Genomic DNA, 19,472 nt, shown 5'->3' with positions numbered 1-19,472 from the left:
TGAAATTCAAAACACACCTTTTTATTTATGAAACAACAACATAAACAAACCCATTATTTATTCTGTCAGCCATAAACACGGAAGGCATTTTTCAGCGGACTTACGGAAGTCTCACATATACAAGAGACAACTTTTTCATTGTAGTTTCTACACTGTATTGTGCTTGTTGTGAGGAAGCCTCTCCACAGAACTTGCCTTAGCCTGAAGAGAGTGAGCCAGAGATGAATACTCATGAAAGAGACTTGGTTCATTTATTTCAGTGGAGCTTACTCCCATGTAATTTTGGTCTCTGGGAGGGCAAAAGAGAGCCTGGTGCTCCCTCTGTCTGATTCTCAGCATCTGCAGTTGTCAGGAGGAAGCAACATGGAGAGCACATGAGGGAGGGGAGCGTCTATTCTGCCAAAATGGATTAAATTAAGAAGCTTGTTTTGAGCAAAGAGTTGTCACATCAGGTGAAGTCTAGATGCTCTTTTCATACACTTCAAATTTGTACTGAATGCCATTCTCTTCTTGAATATCAGCAGGGACACCTGGGAAACTGTGTAGAGAGAAAGCATTGCTTGTAATTTGATAAAAAGAATAATTACATATTTGACTAGGCTGAAAAAAACATGAAGACATTATTTTGTCCTTCACATATTGTTGGTTGTAATATTTCTTTTCAGGTTTTGCATTAGCATAAATTAAGTTGGGAAATATTTTGTTATGCCACTAATAGTAAAGCTTCAGATGAAAACGAGAAATTACTGTTCATAAAACACTTACCTAGGTAGAAGCCTGAATTTTTCTACATCAATTTCTGGAAAGAATGTATCACTTTCAAAGTAATGCAGGATTCTTGTCACAAACAATCGTTGATGAACTGGCTTGTCCATTGCTGCCTTAAAAAGCCAGATAAAATGAATGAATATGTGTTTTCTTAATTAGCCAATACTGGGCAGGAACTTAAATTTTTACAGGCAATTTTAATAATATATCATCAATCAATTTGCAGACAGTAATAGGGCTGCCATATTCTGAAGAGCAAAAACCCGGGACTGTGCCCCCCCCCCCATCCTGCATCTCCATGTAAGGCCTACTGGCCGCTGGGAGCAATTCAGCGCCTAGCACAGCCCTGGGAAGGCCATGCAAGGCCGCCTGATGCAGTGCTTCCTGTTCCAGGGCACAGAGCCTTCTGAGTAGAAGAAGAAGAAGAGTTTGGATTTGATATCCCGCCTTTCACTCCCTTTAAGGAGTCTCAAAGCGGCTAACATTCTCCTTTCCCTTCCTGCATGTGCCCCACAAAAAATAAAGAAATAAAATAAAATAAAACCCCCAAACCCAGACAATCCATGAAAAATGCAGAAATCTGCCTGGATGGGTGCTCTGGCCCCCCTCAAAAGGAAATCCCAGACACATGGCAACCCTAGACAAAAAGACATTTACTGTAAACTGTAAACATTTCTAGAAATATTGGAGTTTTGGGAAACCAAAAGGAGCAGACAGATTCTCACAACGAGTTACTATTGTTTAATTTGTATCCCAATTCTCCACAAAAAACTGCACCCAAAGTGGTTTGCAGCACAGCAAAACAGAAACTACAAAAATAACAAACGGCGCCACACAGCAGTGACACTGACATATTAAACAATTTTAACAAATACAAAGGTGGTTTAGCCTTACCGGACTCCCTGCACAACGGGCAGGAGTCAGATATAGTCGGGTCTATTCAGTGCCTAGGCCAATACCGCTCACTTACCCCGAGGTAGCACTGTATTGGCTGCATTTGGATATCATGCTAAACTATAGTTTAGCAAGGCATGAATGAACATAGCCTTTTCCTGGGCTCCTGCACTCCACCTACTTTCCACCTGAACACTCAGGAAGAGAAGTTTGATATATTTTCCTTCTGCTTTGATTATCCATAGCTTGTTGTGCCTTCTAAACCTGACAGACTGTAGTTAATCTTAATTATGGTTAGTTTCAAATAAGCCATGTTTAAAACATGGTTTCTGAAGTTGGCTTATTAAACTTAACCATACTTAAGATTAACCACAATTCCACATAAGACAATAAACAGTGGTCAACCTAAAGTTGATGCAAAAGCTTCTAAATCCCTCCTCTCAGACATCTGTGAGGAGAAGGGAGGACTGAGAGTGTGGGAGGAGGTTAGGTTATGCCAAACCATAGTTTAGAGTGACATCTGAACACAGCCATGCACAACTGTATTAATTTAGCCTGGAATGTGGCAGCCATTTGATATATTTTTTTTAAAAGGACACATAAGGAGAAGCAATCAGTTTTGAAATATTGTGTGTTCTGATAAGTGTAGCCTCTTTCTTTAATTTACAGATGCAGGAAACCGCCCCCAGACCTGCTTATGAAAAGTACACAACCAGCTACAGCTATATGGTTACCAACATAACGATTTCAAATTCTCTTTCCACTTTTCTCCCGCAGAACACTTAAACTTCTAAAGATGATTCACTTAACATTGAGTTGGTAACTGTTGCTTTGACAAACGTCTGTTCATGCAGATCTAATCCAACAATTTAAGTCAGCAGTTGCCGAGGCCACAAATTTATAAAGAAACTGGTTCAGTTTGAATACTTTCAGGTAAAAAGGAGAACACATCAGCGAGATAGAATTCTTTTGGCATTTAGTGACCAAGAAAAGCCAAATTTTTATTTCATTTCTTTATAAGGGGTGCACAGGAATAAAATTACACTATTCGTTGATTGTAATCCTCTCTGTCCCCATTGCCTGCTAACAACTTTTGCAATGTATTCACCATTAAGACCAAATCAAGACAAAGGCATGATCAAAACCAGAAACAGATTTTGAAGTACTTGGGGCCAAATCATTGATGGGGAATCTTTGGGCCAGGGGCCTCCAGGCTTCTCCTGCTGGCCTTCAAAACTCTCACCAGGTCATACCCTTTTGCCAGGCTACAATGTGCCCTTGAATTCTGATAATGCTTTTTGGTTGTCTGAGTGCAAGGTACAAAGGTTATGAGTGAGTTTTTCAAATTTACAAAGGTAAATTTCACATTAGTTTACTTTGCTCACTTTTATGTCTTCCCCCACCCACCTCGGGCATATGTACTTCTATTTCCATGTAAATTCTGCAACAAGAAGTCCACCATTTTGGGTAAGGAGAAATTTCTTGCGAATTAAGCAGTAAAGTTGCTGCCACATGTGGAAAGTAACTTCCAAACTGCATTGTATCCTGCTAAAAAAAGGTTCATATGGAATCTAATACCAGTGTTTGCTTTAGAATCCTCTGTGTACATACTGCAGAGTTTTCAGAGAGGATTCATTCTGCTGATTATATAAAACAAATTTCAAGGAAAAGGAAATACTAAGAAACCACTAAGGATTAGCTCTTGAATTAATCCTTCCATTCTTGCAGTGCCAAATCTTCGCTTGCTAAGCACTTGCAGCTTAACAAAATGAGGGGAGAAAGAGAAAACCCCACAGTGAATCCCACATACATACATCTACTGACACAGGACAGTGGGCAACGTTCAGCTACTAATCTCACACAGTTCTTGTACACAAAAGGAAGGAAAAAGATTCTACTGCATCTTATAAATGTTGTTGGTTTTTTAAAGTCACATTGTCAGTTGGCATCAACTCTAATATAGTTAAGACGTTGCGACATTTCTTTCAACCAAGTCCCCACCCCCACACCTCTTATTCAGAGCAGAGGTTCAAATCCTCCCACTTCAATCTTAGCAAGCACTTCTAAAAAGGCACTTAAAATACAGAAGACTGGGATTTAAGTGACTTATGACTCCATCAATGAGTCATGCTCTAACCTTTCTTCCACCCGTCCCCCATTTTATAATTTTCCAAAGAGATGTCAAATCAGCATGTTTCTTTTATATAAATAAGAGTTTATTGCTAATTTTGGATAAATAATTTCATATTTGTTTTCTATATTGGAACTGTGTATTATTTTAAAGGCTTGAACATCTCCTGCATGGCACTGCTTCTAGAAAGTGTCAGATCATGTACTACAGTCCTGATGTGGCTGCATTGCCACCATTTGTGATGTTTCCATGATACTAGAACCATTCTGCCCTCAGTGTTCATGTAGCAGCCTGCATCATCAGCACTAATGAACTGGCAATTGCTTGCAAGCATAGTGTAGATTTAGCACACTCAATTAGGCAGAGCAGTACTGTATAAAGGTAAAGGACCCTTGGACGGTTAAGCCCAGTCAAAGGCAACTATGAGGTTGCGGCGCTCATCTCGCTTTTCAGGCTGAGAGAGCCAGCTTTTGTCCAGAGACAGCTTTCTGAGTCATGTGGCCAGCATAACTAAACCACTTCTGGTGCAATGGAACACCGTGACGGAAACAAGAGTGCACGGAAACGCCATTTACTTGCTGCTGCAGCAGTACCTATTTATCTACTTGCACAGGCATGCTTTTGAACAGCTAGGTTGGCAGGAGCTGAGACCCAAAAGAGCCTGCTATGCCTGCTAATTTCATTCAGTTTTGTCAAAAAGAAAAGCTATAGCCGTTTGTTGTTTTCTCCATGATAAGCACTAGGGAGGCACACAACTTTGTTTTTCCCAAACTGGGATTTGGATTCAGATCAGAGGTGAACTGGGCAGGCTCTGAAGCAGTCTGAACCAAATCTGTATGTTTCCAAAGCACCAAACTGGGGTCTAAGCCAAATCTTGTGGTTACTACACACCTCTGCCAATGGTCCTCAAAGCAACTAGTCTCTAAAATAAAAGTTAAACAAAAATGCAAACTAACAATTCAATAAATGATTATCATAACTTCAATTCAAAACATGCTTACTATAGTAAAATAAACCCCAATGAACACAGACTTACTTTTGAGTAAGCATGCATAAGTTGGTACTGTATGGAAATTTTCGTATAGCTGAAGAGACCCTAGAACAGCCTTTTTTTCAACAATTGGCTTAAAAAACAGGTAATGATGGAGCATGGTGGACCTCTTTAGAAAAGGCATCCCAGAGTCGAGGTGCTATGACCTTCTCATATACCCACCAGCTGAGCTTCTGTCAGTAGGGGTGACATAGAGCATAGCCTTTTATGTTAACGTGAACGCAGAAGTGGAGTGCATGCAATAAAACAATCTTTTAAAGGCAGACTCAGGGTGGTACTCAACTACATTTTGCTTATTGAATTAAGTGTACCTAACTTACTCATGTTAATTAATTTCAAAGGTCTTCATCACACAAACCCTCTCAAGTAAACCTGAGTAAATAGGAATGTTCCAGTCTCAGAGTGACTGGCAAACAAGAAGTGAAAGGTGTGCTTCCTCCTGCTTTCTTCCCTATTGCTTGCCTAGTTCCAAGGGTTTCTCTACTTCCCCAGTGTAGATTCACTTACTGTCCTAGCACAATGTGTGCGTGTGCATGCACCAGCATCACAACATCTTAAACAAACTTTTTAATGAATCCTTTTAGGGGGGGAAAGGACTTATTAAACTATTGCAATAACCCTCAAGAGTAAGGTATGGGCTGTTAGGGTCAAGGACATACCAGACTTCTTCCCTGTATTTTTTTCACATACACACACAAAAGTATTGGTAATTTTTTAGCCTATAGAAAAAAGGAAAAACATCCAAGTATTGGTCTACCAAATAACCCAGTAATAATATATAAAACTACTTCCCCCAGAGTTCCGGTACATGGTATTACTGATAAGTACTTGACATTTATTTTATTAAAATCAAACTTTTATTATTAAATTGATTTCATAAATGAAATCATACAAAACATATTGGACTACCTATATTTAGATCTTTGCTGTTTTGTACAACATACTATGTCGTACTCTCACTCCCCCGACATTCTGGCTCTGGGCATCTATTCAATGTGAAGCTTACAGAGTAGCATTTTTAGCAAATCAGTGAGTATGCTGACTGCTTTTGTTGGGAAGTACTCTATTAAAGAGACAGTTTATCTTTTAAGCAGATATTTGCTACAGTAATAAAGCGCAAATAAACGGTTCTTAATTAATGCAAGGAAAGTAATTGGAAAAAGCTGGAAGCCATGCTAAATACAACAGAATAAAATATGTTCTTTTAAACACTCTGACATTAAATATGGAGCAAAGTATTTTATGAGAGTGTACAGCAAAGGGCTTTCATTTTCCATTGTTCAGTGACTGATAAGCTTAACATCCCCTCCTGTCCTTTTGCCAAATGAGTAATTCTTTACACAATGCTTTAATCAAAAAGCATTCAGGTGACACTGTCCATTCGTGTATAAAACAGCCTCAACCAGCACATTGTTTGCCACTGAAAACTGTTTATGAATCATGGCTCAGAAAATGTATTTAAATCTACCAAACAACAGGCACATTTAACTCAGTGCCATTTGCACGTCTGTATAAAATCTGTAGTGGCTATATAAAAGTTATCAGTGAGGTGGAATACAGTTGTTGCCAGAACAAACAGAAAATGAGCCCTGCTTGATCAAAGGCTCATCTAGAGCAGCACCCTGTTTTCACAGTAGCTAACTAGATGCCTTTGGGAAGTCTACAAGCACATGAGGGCGAGAGCACATTCCCAACTCAGCTACAACAGGTAGCACACAGATATCATATTTCAATCATGGTCTGATCTTGCAAGTTTGCACTACTAGTATTGACTCTACCATGTTCTTAGTCCATACACCAGTAGACTGTTGTATATGAAACCTCATGCTACACTGTACCAGTTCCTCTCTAAGGGGCAAACTATGTGTGATCTTCAATGTATCACGAAGAATTACAGTATCACTAAGAATTATCTTCGGGTAACGTAATCTTTGGGTTGCGAACGCGGCAAACCCGGCAGTGGGTTTGCCGCTCATGAGTGCGCAGAAGTGGTCCTCCGGTTACAAAATTTTCAGGATACGGCCGGGCCTCCAGAACAGATCCCGTTCGTAACCAGAGATACCACTGTACATCAATATGTTTCAACAAACAACACAGTTCCCAGTTTTATTAGGACCACGGTATCCAAGGAGGGGAGGTTTATTTCCCTGCACAGTCCTGACAAAAATAGCAACTCCAAAGCATTGCTATTAGCTTCAGAAAAAGGCTCCCATCAACAGTAATGAGAACAACCTTCCCCCGGCTCAGATTAATATTGAGTGTGTATTTCAGAAGGATTGCTGGAAAATAGAAAGGGTTAAACCTCTTTTCATGTTGCAGTGCAATGAAAATCGAACTCCCATGCCTGCTGTTGTTGTTTTTTAATGCACTTTGAGGGGCCTTCTAATGACATACTTAGCATCACATGAATAGTTTGGCCCTATGTGGTCTGTTTGAAGGAACAGTACAAGCAGCAGGAAAGACTAGGACAAATCATATTCAGCATTGAGGATCCAGCATTTGTTTTCCCCCCTGTAGGTATGAAATAGAAGCACTTATGAAAATCTTTAGCTAGTGCTCTTCTTTGATACTGCCATCTTGTTGAGTAAAAGAGAAGAATTAAGACATGCAGAATGAATAGCACTTTGTATTATCCGCATTATCACACCTCCTGTGATGTAGCTGCAATGCCAAGTTTTGTTCCAAAGAGTTCATTATGCCCCAGGCAACACTCTTGGAACCCATAAGGTAAAGGTAAAGGGACCCCTGACCATTAGGTCCAGTCGTGTCCAACTCTGGGGTTGCAGCAATCATCTCACTTTATTGGTCGAGGGAGCCGGCGTACAGCTTCCGGGTCATGTGGCCAGCATGACTAAGCCGCTTCTGGCAAACCAGAGCAGCACACAGAAACGCTGTTTGCCTTCCTGCCAGAGGGTGCCTATTTATCTACTTGCACTTTGATGTGCTTTTGAACTGCTAGGTTGGCAGGACCAGGGACCGAGCAACGGGAGCTCACCCCGTCACGGGGATTTGAACCGCCAACCTTCTAATCGACAAGTCCTAGGCTCTGTGGTTTAACCCACAGCGCCACCCGTGTTCCCATTTGGAACCTATACAGAAAGCTTTATGACAATATTCAACACATGAGAAAGGAATGTGTTTGGAAGAGGATCCAAACATTGTCAGAAAGCTATGTACAATGGGCAAGAGTCAATGTTAGTCATCCTCAGAGAAGACCCATCGAAATCAGCGGACTTACGTTTGATATCACCCTGCGTGCCTTCTTAATTAAAGGTATTTCTGTACAATCACCATGTAACTGTGTTAAATGTATGTAATTCACTATGTGTGTGTGCTCACCCTGCTGGGGCACCCTGCTCCCACTAGCCCTTTATAACTTTCCCTTCCCACCCTAGACAACTATGACCTTGCTCTTCACGTTCCCATGCCCCTGCATGTACACAACCCCACCATCCTGTAACCTCCTGCATCTTCCTCCTCACCCACATGTTGCAACCATGAAGCACCCTTTTCACTTTCTGCCCCGTTATGTGCAGGCCACCCCGCATATACCCAGGGGTTACGTTTCGAGGCAGCACATGGCTCAGTGAAAACATGTGTATTTGAAACACCACTGAGAATGTCTGAAAACACTAGGTTCTGCCCCACCCTGTCCCTTTTGGTGACATAAAGGAACATATTTATTATTAATCACAATTCTAACCCCATCATTCTTCCAAGGGGTTTGAGACAGGCATTCTCCTGCTGCTTCAGAGTGCTTCCACAGGTATGTGGAAATTTCAACTCCTCAATCCAAGTCCAACAGTATGATACTTGTAATGGATTTTCATACATACCCTAGAAGTAAAATGATATTTGGAACTGACTAGGATAAAGTAGCAATTTTAATGTATATACTTTCATCCCAAACTTGTATGGCCAGAGTTCTTTGGATTGGGTGAGGCTACAAATTAAACCAAACCATAGAGCCTAGGGCTTGGCGATCAGAAGGTCAGTGGTTGGAACCCCCATGATGGGGTGAGCTCCCGTTGCTTGGTCCCTGCTGCCAACCTAGCAGTTCAAAAGCACATCAAATTGCAAGTAGATAAATAGGTACCACTCCGGCAGGAAGGTAAATGGCATTTCTGTGCGCTGCTTTGGTTTGCCAGAAGCGGCTTAGTCATGCTGGCCACATGACCCGGAAGCTGTACGCTGGCTCCCTCGGCCAAGTAAAGCGAGATGAGCATTGCAACCCCAGGGTCGTCCACGACTGGACCTAACAGTGAGGGGTCCCTTTAATTGGTAAAGTTCTATACCCCACTGTCCCCAACACTGGCTTTGCCTAATGATATGGTGCAAAAGCTGTTACATTAAAACATGTAACACAGTAATGTCAAAAACAAGGCTTTCAAAAGCAAATTCATGCAACTAATGGATTACATAAAATAAAATGATTCATTTCAATTACCAGCAGATATTCAGTACCCATAGATAATTTTCTCCCCACACACCTGTTCATAAAATAATAGTAGTTCTTTAGAAACTCTTATCATTCAGCATACTACATCTCTGATAAATGCACTAAAACACTCTGAATTTTATTGGTGTTCATGTTAATTTAGTCCATCTCATTAAAACCATGTCAGCTCACAAATAAAGCTGTCTCTAGAACCATTTTACTTTTTCCTTGCAGGCTATCAGGAAATGGCTTTATTACTAGAACTTGAAGTTATAGACAGAATTTACATTAAAATGTTACATTGACTAGTAGAGTAGCATACTCTCTTGGGCAAGACAGCCTGTGGCTATGAGGTTAACCCACCACAGGAACAACAGGACGCAGGGAACAATAATAAAAAACAAACAATTAATGCCTGAGAGTTGCAACGCTGAATAGCACTGCTCTCTTTTAAGTAACAGGAAGTGAAGCAGAAGGCATAAAACTTAACTAGGTTAGATATGAAGAATATAAATTATTAACTGAAGTATACATTTTTGGAACACTACAAAAGCAGCTTTGTGAAGCATGCATTTTGACTGTTCAGTTCTCAATTGGCGTTTTCTTCTAAATGGAAGATAAACATTATACTCCAGTAGGAGGCAGGTTATTTTAAAATGTATTTCAGGTTCTCAGAATTCTTCAAGTCAGTTCACAACATTCATTGAAAATGAATGTTATACAATAAACAAACTAAAATGCATAATAATAAAACACTAAATTAGAAGGTTACAGAGGCCAAAAGCACAAAAAAGCTTCACTATAGTCACCAGGATAACATATGTATATATTTTATATAAAAAATATCAGTAGAAACCGGGAAGGTAAAAAATGTGGTGAAAATGTGCACCCTTCTTTTTAACAATTCACAAAGGATTGTACTTGTTTAGGCTGCATTTATTTTAATGTGGCTTGCTGGAAAATCCCATCTAAGGACCATTAAAATAAATAAGCAAAAATGTATTGTTTCTTGGTGGATTGCACCTAGCTACTCCCTTCCCACTGGTGTGAGGCGGGGAGGGAGTGACTGTGCACCCCAGGTGGGAAGTGGGGTAGGAAATTATATTTATCTGAATTCTGAGGCTGTGTGAGTTTTTATCTTGCACTGCTATACAATGTGACTGGCTGGCATTTTGTACCAGCCACTATGGATGGGTAAGTACTATTGGTCGAACAGTATGTATTTTTTTTAGATTTATACTTGATTATTAATATATTGTAGTAAATTTCTGTTTAGTATATCACTTTGCAATACTTTTGAACAGAATTAATAATTTTCTAAAATAAATGTGACTTTGTTAAAGGAAAAGTACAGCTACATTTGGAGAAAAGCCCACTATGGAAACTGTTTTAAATGTGTTGTCTACTTCAATGATTTGAAAATTGTCAGGATGTGAAAAGGCCATGCTAAAAGTAGGTATTGTCCATCTTTGATTATTATATTACATTATTTTAGAATATTAATCTTGTGTTTGACCCATACCTTATAAACTGAAGTGCCTCCAACTATCCAAATCATGTCTATTTTACTTGCCAACTCTGGTGATTCCAGAAGATCTAATGCCTGATCTAGACTTTTGGCCAGGTAATGGGCTCCTTCAGGAATTTTCCTAGAACAAACAAATGTCACTGCTTAATATTTAAGCACATTCCCCCTCCCCCCTTTATAAAACCATCCCTTGATCATTAGATTTTGTGGCTGATACAGTGGTACCTTGGGTTAAGTACTTAATACATTCCGGAGGTCCGTACTTAACCTGAAACTGTTCTTAACCTGAAGCAGCACTTTAGCTAATGGTGCCTCCTGCTGCTGCTGCACCACCGGAGTACAATTTCTGTTCTCATCCTGAAGCAAAGTTCTTAACCTGAAGCACTATTTCTGGGTTAACGGAGTCTGTAACCTGAAGCGTATGTAACCTGAAGCGTATGTAACCCGAGGTACCACTGTATACAATTAGAATTACAGTGTAAAACCACTTCTGTGAGAAGGTAAAACTACATCCTCATAAACTGTTAAGCCTACAGTTTGAACAAGACATTATTCTGTGAACCGCCCTGAGACCCCCCCGGTATAGGGAGGTATATAAATTCAATAAATAAATAATATAGGAAATTAAAATAAATTATTAGCTGTACTACAGATAGTTCGCTTTTGTTGTCCTTGAGATATTTCTACAATTTTAGAAATCAGGCGATATGCTACAGTTCACATACATACATGCATATATCCATCCTTGAATATTCCTATCACATTTTCGTAAGCATGCACATGAAGTTTCTCAGCATAATATCTATTATGTTACAGTTGAACACCACAGGCAACTACAAAAATAGTCATGTGTATAGATATATGCATGTTTCATATGTGTGTGCATGTATGCATCTGTCAGGGAACTGCCATCGGAGAGTCGGGTGGTGGAAGGGCTCAAGGAGGCTAGGAGAGCCTCGGATGCGGAGGAAGGAACCAGTAGGGGGAGAGGGAGAGTTCCTGCAGAAACTCAATCGGAGGAATGGCTCCAAGATGTTTCCAGTGAGAACAGCGGGGAGGGCTCAGGACCTCCGCTGGGGACGCCCACTCCGCGGAGGAAACTGTCACGCAGAGAATCCAGAAGGAGAGTTTCCGTCAAGGAACTCTTATGTTGGCATAAATTCCGGAAACGCCCACTGACGGATTCTGCCAGCGATTGAGGTAGCCATGCACCCATGGCTCCTCGGACTGGGAAAGTTTAGGAACTGATGGTAAAGCTTGGAGGACTTAAACGCTTACGCACGAGCAGCCCCCTTTTCCCATTACAGCATCCAAGTATAAAAATGATAATATTGCAATAATCTCAGCTGTGAACTGCAAGCATTTATCTCTACCATGTTTCTGCTTCAATGACCATGGTGTAGTGGTTAGTGTTGGAGTAGGACTAGGGAGATCCAGGTTCAAGTCCCCACTGAGCTATCAAGCTCATTGGGTGACCCTAGAACAGTCACTATCCTTCAGTCTAACTGACTTCATAGGATTGCTGTTAGGGCAGAAATGGGGGAGAACCATTTCTAATCACCCTGAGCTCTGTGGAGGAAATGTGGGATCTAAAATAGAAACTATATTTGGGACAAATTGGAAATTTGGAGCCAAAATACTAGTAACCATGCAGGAATTAAAAGATTCAGAACAGAAAATGTGTCCTGACATGGCCCCCAGGTTTTAAAGAGCACATAGAAAAGTTAACACTTTCTACAGGATAGGCATTTTTAGCACTGAACAGGGGATTAGTTTTAAAAGGTACTATTGCTAACACAGAAACTTTTAAAACTAATCCCACTGAGCCAGTTAAATTCAGTAAATGATTTTATATCCTCTTCCAATTTTTCAAAAAAATGGGTACTTACACCAGTTCCTTGCTGAGCACTATGTTAATTCTGCCTTTTAAAGGGCGATTCTTCTCAGGAATAGAGAACCAAGTCCTTTTACCCATTATCACTACATTTTGTTTTCCTGTAAAATATAAAGAACATACTTGATGTTATTATCTAGTGACATCTAGTGGTGGTGGTATGTCCATGCAACCTCTATTTAAGCAGCAGCACCACAATATTCGACTTAATACCAGTTGAATTCATAGAATCATAGAATTGTAGAGTTGGAAGGGTCATCTAGTCCAACCCCCTGCAATGCAGGAATATGCAGGTGGCCTGTATGGGGATCAAACCTGCGACCTTGGTATTATCAGCACCATGCTCAAACCAACTGATTTAACAGAGACAATTTAAACCTTTTATTTTTATTATTAATATGCTTTGAATTAATAACATTTAAGTCAATGGACCTAGGTTACAAGAAGAGTTATGGAAGAAAAAAGACAACATATTTAAATTCAAGAGTTAGTCTCAGTTTAGTCCTTGTAGAACCCAGCAAGAGGATTGGGACAAAATTAGAGTTAGTGGGCTCTGCCTGTCATTGGCTCTGGATCCATGTACTGCTGGTCTTCCTACCTTTCACCCTACCTGTCCTAATGCACACCAGTCATCACAGATTTGCAATATAAAAACAACACTAAAATTGTAAAGATTGTTTTATGGCTCCACCAAGAGATGTGTGTGCAAAATGAACACTCTAACTTGCCAAAGAAATGTGCTATTATTAAATCACTAGTTTAGGATGCAGACTTAGTCTACAATCTTCCATGGAAGGTTTGTGCCACCAACCTCAACTGAACCAGGACTGCAGTCATATGGCACTGCTAGTGATGTTAAATTCTTGAGAATAATCTTTTGGAGAATAATCTCGATTAATGAGGTGTGAACATTTAAAGCAGCTATGTAGACGACACAGAATTTACAATTTGTGGAGAATATTCTCACATCATTAAGCACTGCCATACACTAAGACACACGACACCTCTCTTCCTCAGCAACTTGTAGACTTATGGCATGATAACTAGCATTAGGATCTCGAACCTCATTTGTTTAAAATTTTGAAATATGCTAAGATTTGAAGGCCCTTTCACCAGAATAAAAAATTAATCTGGACCAAAGTCACTCATTTCCCAAAGTATATAGATGAGAGCTCGTGGTTGAAACAAACAAAACAAGACCCATGGAAAGTTAACTAACATTACCTTCTTGTGTAGGTGTCACTGTCATTTTCTGAAAATACTTAAACTCATTCCTGTTCAAAAACAAATGAACAATGTTGTAATCAATCATGTCATCCTTGCAATAGTTATCTTTATTCCTGACCTCAAGATTTCAGCATCTCTTTTGTTAAATGCTAACTTTGGAGCTCATACAACTGTGGATTGGCTTGATTTCACACACCCCTATTTGGGTTATTTGTTTATTTATTTGTGCATGCCGTTGAGCCACTATTACTGTTTCTATAAGGCATTGGGATCATGATTCCCTGATAAATGGTGAAAATGAATGTGATGGGAGTGCATAAGGAAAGAAATTTCCATAGTAAGCCTAAAATTGCTCACTAAAGCAAAATTTGTACCAAATCCAGACTTACAGGTATTACGTGATGCCAATGCTTGTTTTTATCCCCATCTATTTTTAATGAAGTTGGGTTGCATACTCAGACGGTTGTCACTTATGTTTTATGCTATATTTTTGATGGGTTGCTGGCTTGGTTCGGAGCTGGTTCTATGCTGCTGCTTTAGTTTTTTTAATTACCGTATTTTTCGCCCTATAGGACGCACTTTTTCCCCTCCAAAAATGAAGGGGAAATCTGTGTGCGTCCTATGGGGCGAATACAGGCTTTCGCTGAAGCTTGGAGAGCGAGAGGGGTCAGTGCGCACCGACCCCTCTCGCTCTCCAGGCTTCAGGAAGCTATCAGCAAGCCTGGGGAGCTCGCGGGAGTTCCCGCAGGGCTCCCCAGGCTGCAGATAGCAGCCTGCCGCCCGGCATGCAGGGCGCCCTGAAGCAGAGCACCCCTCGTGCCGGGCAGACATCCGCAGCGTGGGGCCAGCGCGCAGAGCGCCCTGAAGCAGAATTTTTTCCTTTATTTTCCCCCCAAAAAACTAGGTGCGTCCTATGGGACAGAGTGTCCTATGGGGCGAAAAATACAGTATATATTGTTAGGCGTTTGGTATGTTTTATATTTTTCACACTGATTTTTATAGCATTTCCACCGGCAGCCTTGGAAAGGGTTTTCTGTCCTGAAGGGTGCCATAAAAATATCCGGGGGTGGGAGGGAGGAGAGGCTGAATAAGTATGTAAAAGGTATGTATAAATAAACGATTACAATTACTGCCCCTTTGACTAGCATAATATAGTTTCAGAAAAGACACCAACTCCCAGCCTGCTTTTCTCGTCCTCAGCACAATCACCCGTCGTGTAAAGGCAGCAGTGCATGCTGGGATTTGTATTCCGTTTAAAAGCGCGGGATAAAACATAAGCGAGCAAGCATTTTTACCTGAGCGGGGGCCAAGGAAGAGCCCCATTCTTCCCGATGCCCATGTTCAGGGATACAGCAGCAATGGAATTTAATGAGAGAACCATAATGCCTCCCGTGCCTGTGCTGAATCTGCCTCCGGTATTGAAGCGGTATCTGTTAGACTTTGGAATTAAACAGCCCACGAGTCCAACGAAGGGGCGGGGTGGTGAAGCTCTGCGCCACTTACGCATGCGTAAGGCGGACACACCTCCTCCCACGAGGCTCCGCGACTCAAATAAAACAACGGCCTTCCCCCCCCTTCTGTGACGAAATCCAACGGTTTCCGCCCCCTCGTATAATCTCCACAATAGGCTTTTTTGGCGCGGGGGAGGGGCGGGGCCGAGGAACGGCGCGAGGCCGGTCGCGTGGCTCTCCGAACGGCTGCTGAGGGGCAACTGCCCAGTCTCGAGGCCGGGATGCCGCGGGGGCGAAGCAGGCCCGGCCCAAGCGGCGGGGCCCGAGGGCAGCCGGTGCTAAGCAAGTTCTTCCAGGCGGCGGGATCCCTCCGGGCAACCGCTTCCTCCTCGGCTGCTGCCGCCGCCGCCGCTGAAGAGGAGAAGAGAAGCGAGGGCTGTATGGCGGCTGCAGGAGTTGTTCCGCACACGGTGCGAGCCTTGACTGTGGTGGGAAGCGGGTGGCGGCGTTTGGGTGCCTGAGCCTGACTTGACGTAAAACCTCCTCAAAGCACGTTTCTTTTCTCCGGCTGCTCCGTCCCCGCCTACTAATCTTTCAATCCTATTTCGCGGCGCAGGAAAAAGCGACCCCTCCTTCGCCCCCCCGGGACGTCCCTACAGGCAGCCGCAGTACTTCCAGAACTAGGGTTCCCTCTCAGCCTTGTTCTTTGAGCAAGGCTTGGTTCTCTAGGGTGCTCTGCATTCGTGCCCTTGGGTGCTCTGACGAGCCAAACGCGAGTATAGACTTGTAGGCTGATGCAGCTTGACTTGCTCAGAGGACAGCTAGAAGAAATTCACTGAATGTATTGAAAAGTTGCTCGTTTTCTTCGACAACCTGTTAAAGGTCGAGTTTGAGGCATTTGTATGCCCCCCTACATAAAATAGCTGCTGGTGGTGTTCTTATTACTTTGTATCCCCTCAGCTCTGTGCTCTGTGTTGGGGAACCGGCACTGGTTGGGAGCATGCAATGAAATTTATTGGTTGAAAGATTCAGGGCAGACACAGCAAACGGGTTAAGCAAACTCAACAGTTGCATTGAAGACTTTTAACCACGATTGTTAAAAGAAAACTCCAGGTTCAGAGGCAGTATGCTACTAAATACTAGGGAGCAAAAGATGGGAGTGTGCCTTCAAGCCCTGTTTGTGGTCTTGGCAAAAAAAGCTAGTTGACCACTGCTAAATGTAACTTTGATCTGATCAATCAGGGCTGTTATGTTCCATTAAGGAACTCATACAGGAAGAAATACTTTTTTCTGATAGCTAATAAGTTATGTGTATTAAGCTGTGTATATGTGTGATTGGACAAATGAATTTGATAGTGCCGCAGGGATTTGAACCCAGCTGTTTTGTTCTGATGCAAAACAGGGAGTGTAGGTTTACATCACACTTTTTAGCCCTGTGACTGTTTAAGTCTGGATTACCCAATGTGCCCTGTTGATAGAATTGTAGAGTCGGAAGGGACCCAGAGGGTCATGTAGTCCTACCCCCTGAAATGCAGAAATCTCAGCTAAAGCATCCATGGTAGATAGCCATCTAACCTGTGCGTAAAAAACTCCAAGGAAGGAGAGTCTGTGGAGTAGCTACCCTCCAGTGCAGGAGAAAATGCAGTGCAGGCTACCCTCTAGTGCAGCTTGCTCCATCTTCCATGTGACAGCCCTTTAGATATTTGAAGATGGCTATCGTATAACCTTTCAGCCTCCTCTTTTCCAGGCTACACATACCTAACTCCCTCAACTATCCCTCATAAGGCTTGGTTTCCATACCTTTGATTATCTTGGTCACCTGCCTCTGCACATGTTCCAGCTTGTCAGTATTCTTAGTTTGTGATGCCCAGAACTGGACACCACAGTATTCCAGGTGTGGTCTGACCAAGGCAGAATAGAACAGTACTATTACTTCTCTTGATCTGGAATCAGAAGTATGTTGCTGCACCACAATTCCAATCGTCCCTGATCATTAACCCTGCTGGTTGAGGTTGATGTGAGCTGTATTTCAAGATAATCCGGAGGTCACCACATTGGCTATCTTGGGTTTATGTGATTTTGGCACATCAGGTCTCTTATTTGTAGCCAGTCTCAGAGGGTTCTTGAGAATGCATACAAATGAGAAAAACATAAGCATGTTTTCTTGTTGAATTAAGTGAGGTTTAAATGAAAGTAAATGTGTTTTTAAGATAGGAATGACAAATTGCAACACATTTTGCAAATATCAAATGCTGTAGGAATTATTGTTATATGAACCTTGTGGAATTTGAAGACATTTTTATTTCTCCAGGCCTGTGAAAGGGGATTGATATATTTAGGTACTGTAGTCTTTATAGTTGTCATTTTAATTATTGTATTTTGTGCATGATTTTATTTAATTTCATTTTCTTATGGCATCCTGGGCATCCTTTGAGGAGGAACAGCAAGATATATTTTGAAGTTTCAGTTTACTGCTATCTGTCAGGAAGACTGCAGATGTTACTGTTCATTTAGTACATTCCTCTGGTGAGAGGCAGTAAATGTGAGTTTAAGGCTTACTCCTAATCACACTCTGGATAGACTGTCCCATTCTAAAATTTACTTGCTTTTTAGTGGTATGGTAAAATTAGTTTGGATTTTCATACTGTATCATTGATTTCTGTCATTTTATATGACAACAAAAGATAAAAATCTAATGATTAACATATTTTAGTTGGTAAATAAATACTGGGGCACACATTGCACTCCAAAGTTAAATGTGTAGGGTATAATGGATTGTGTGGTTACTGCATAGAAACATAGCTAACTTTTCATTTCACCTTATGGTCTTATCAGAGAGATTTTATTACTACAATTTATATCTCCTTTTTTCCAAGATGCTCAAGAACCCTCTTTTATTCTTACAGCAACCCTGTGAGGTAGGTTAGGCTGATAAACTAATGAGCTTCATTGCTGAGTATGGATTTGAACCTTGGTCTCTCAGGTCCTAATCCAGTACTAACCGTTGCACCACCTCTTATAACTGTGCCCAGGCTTTATTATTATTATTATTATTATTATTAAAGATTTTCTTGATTTACAAAAGTGTGTGCAATGTCTCTTTCTCGTATATTCCACCCCCCCCCCAATGTAACATTTTTACAAGTCAGTTTCATTTGTTGAGACATTGGGAAGAAAAGGGGGAAAGAAGTGGAGGGGGGAAAAGATGAGTGGGGGTGGGGTCAGGTGGCGCTGTTTCTATTTTACTTACTATATGTAGGATTTGGTGTCAGCGTTGCTTGCAGGTTCTTTGCTGTTCACTTGTGTTCCTTTGGTGGTGAGAGAGGTTGGAGTTGGCCTAGGGCGTGGTTGTGCCCAGGCTTTTGTCTAAATTACTGACATTTGGGGGTGAGGGCAAAAGGACTGCCAGTTATGTCCTGGCAGCTGACTGTCAGATAAGCCTGCTAAATCTTGCAGGCTGATAAACCTTGCATGTTCAACTTTTAAAAGTTTTGGACTGTATTCTATCTTTTGGAAAAAAGAACCGATGGTAAAAACTTTGTTTTAAATGAAAACTAAAATCTGAGACTTGTGGGAAAGACTTGTGGGTCTTTCACCAGTCATACTGTAGAGACACATTGGGTTGTATCCAACATTAGTCATACTCAGACCTATTGAAATCAGGTTTCAGTGGACCTACATGAATATGACTAATGTTGGATATCACCCATTGATTTCAGTGGATCTAATTTCAAATAATTACAGTAAAGAGGTCTTCATGATAGTTTGTTCTGAATCTTTGATTGTTCTCTACTTATCTTCAAACTGATTCCAGAGTCCAAACTGACTGAAACTGTTTGAAATAACATTTTGCAGACTCATGAACCTGATGGGAAAAAGAGAAGAGTTGTGAACCAAGAACACGCGGACAAATGTTCAAAACTTCTGCAGAGTAGAAGAAAAGAAGAGGTCAATAGAGTGAATACTCTGAACACTGGTAAGTTTTCAGTAAAGTAGCTGGTTATAATTAAAATCAAGAATTAAATAAAGGTAAAGGTAAAGGACCCTGACAGTTAAGTCCAGTCGCAGACGACTCTGGGGTTGCGGTGAT

The 19,472-nt window shown here is 41.3% G+C and overlaps 2 protein-coding genes across 6 annotated transcripts in view; one reads left to right on the top strand and one right to left on the bottom strand.

Annotated features, from left to right (window-relative positions):
• DHFR (dihydrofolate reductase) lies at positions 1-15,453 on the bottom strand. The gene is made up of 6 exons (XM_083703356.1): positions 15,227-15,453; positions 13,929-13,978; positions 12,700-12,805; positions 10,805-10,931; positions 766-881; positions 1-538 (listed from the first exon to the last, which is right to left on the bottom strand). Exons 1-6 carry the CDS (start codon positions 15,436-15,438, stop codon positions 460-462), a joined length of 690 nt encoding a protein of 229 aa, XP_083559482.1. The 5' UTR covers positions 15,439-15,453; the 3' UTR covers positions 1-459.
• Positions 15,454-15,663: 210 nt separating this feature from the next.
• MSH3 (mutS homolog 3) overlaps positions 15,664-19,472 on the top strand; it is a gene marked incomplete at its 5' end in the record, with an annotated part of 51,640 nt that continues 47,831 nt past the window's right edge. For 3 of the 5 annotated variants that reach the window (XR_014556281.1, XM_083703125.1, XM_083703124.1), the window contains 3 exons: positions 15,664-15,852; positions 18,259-18,300; positions 19,238-19,358. Coding sequence is in view for 4 of the 5 variants with exons in the window: in XM_083703125.1 (XP_083559251.1) it covers positions 15,664-15,852; positions 18,259-18,300; positions 19,238-19,358 (352 nt within the window). The remainder of the gene's footprint in view (positions 15,853-18,258; positions 18,301-19,237; positions 19,359-19,472) is intronic. The other 2 variants (XM_083703127.1, XM_083703126.1) reach the window with 1 other exon arrangement.

The sequence above is a fragment of the Podarcis gaigeae genome (genome assembly GCF_964106915.1).
Source record: "Podarcis gaigeae genome assembly, chromosome: 11".
Classification (NCBI taxonomy): domain Eukaryota; kingdom Metazoa; phylum Chordata; class Lepidosauria; order Squamata; family Lacertidae; genus Podarcis; species Podarcis gaigeae.
Note: the sequence above shows the minus strand (reverse complement) of the source record. Positions and strands in the feature narration are given on the sequence as shown.

Excerpts from the sequence above, each read along its gene's own strand:
- DHFR (XM_083703356.1), bottom strand. The coding sequence starts at position 15,438 with ATGCGTAAGTGGCGCAGAGCTTCACCACCCCGCCCCTTCGTTGGACTC. Across the intron at positions 10,932-12,699 it reads GTGCTCAGCAAGGAACTGGT|GAAAATTCCTGAAGGAGCCC; the intron begins GTAAGTACCCAT and ends TGTTTGTTCTAG. Across the intron at positions 539-765 it reads AAATTCAGGCTTCTACCTAG|TTTCCCAGGTGTCCCTGCTG; the intron begins GTAAGTGTTTTA and ends CTCTCTACACAG.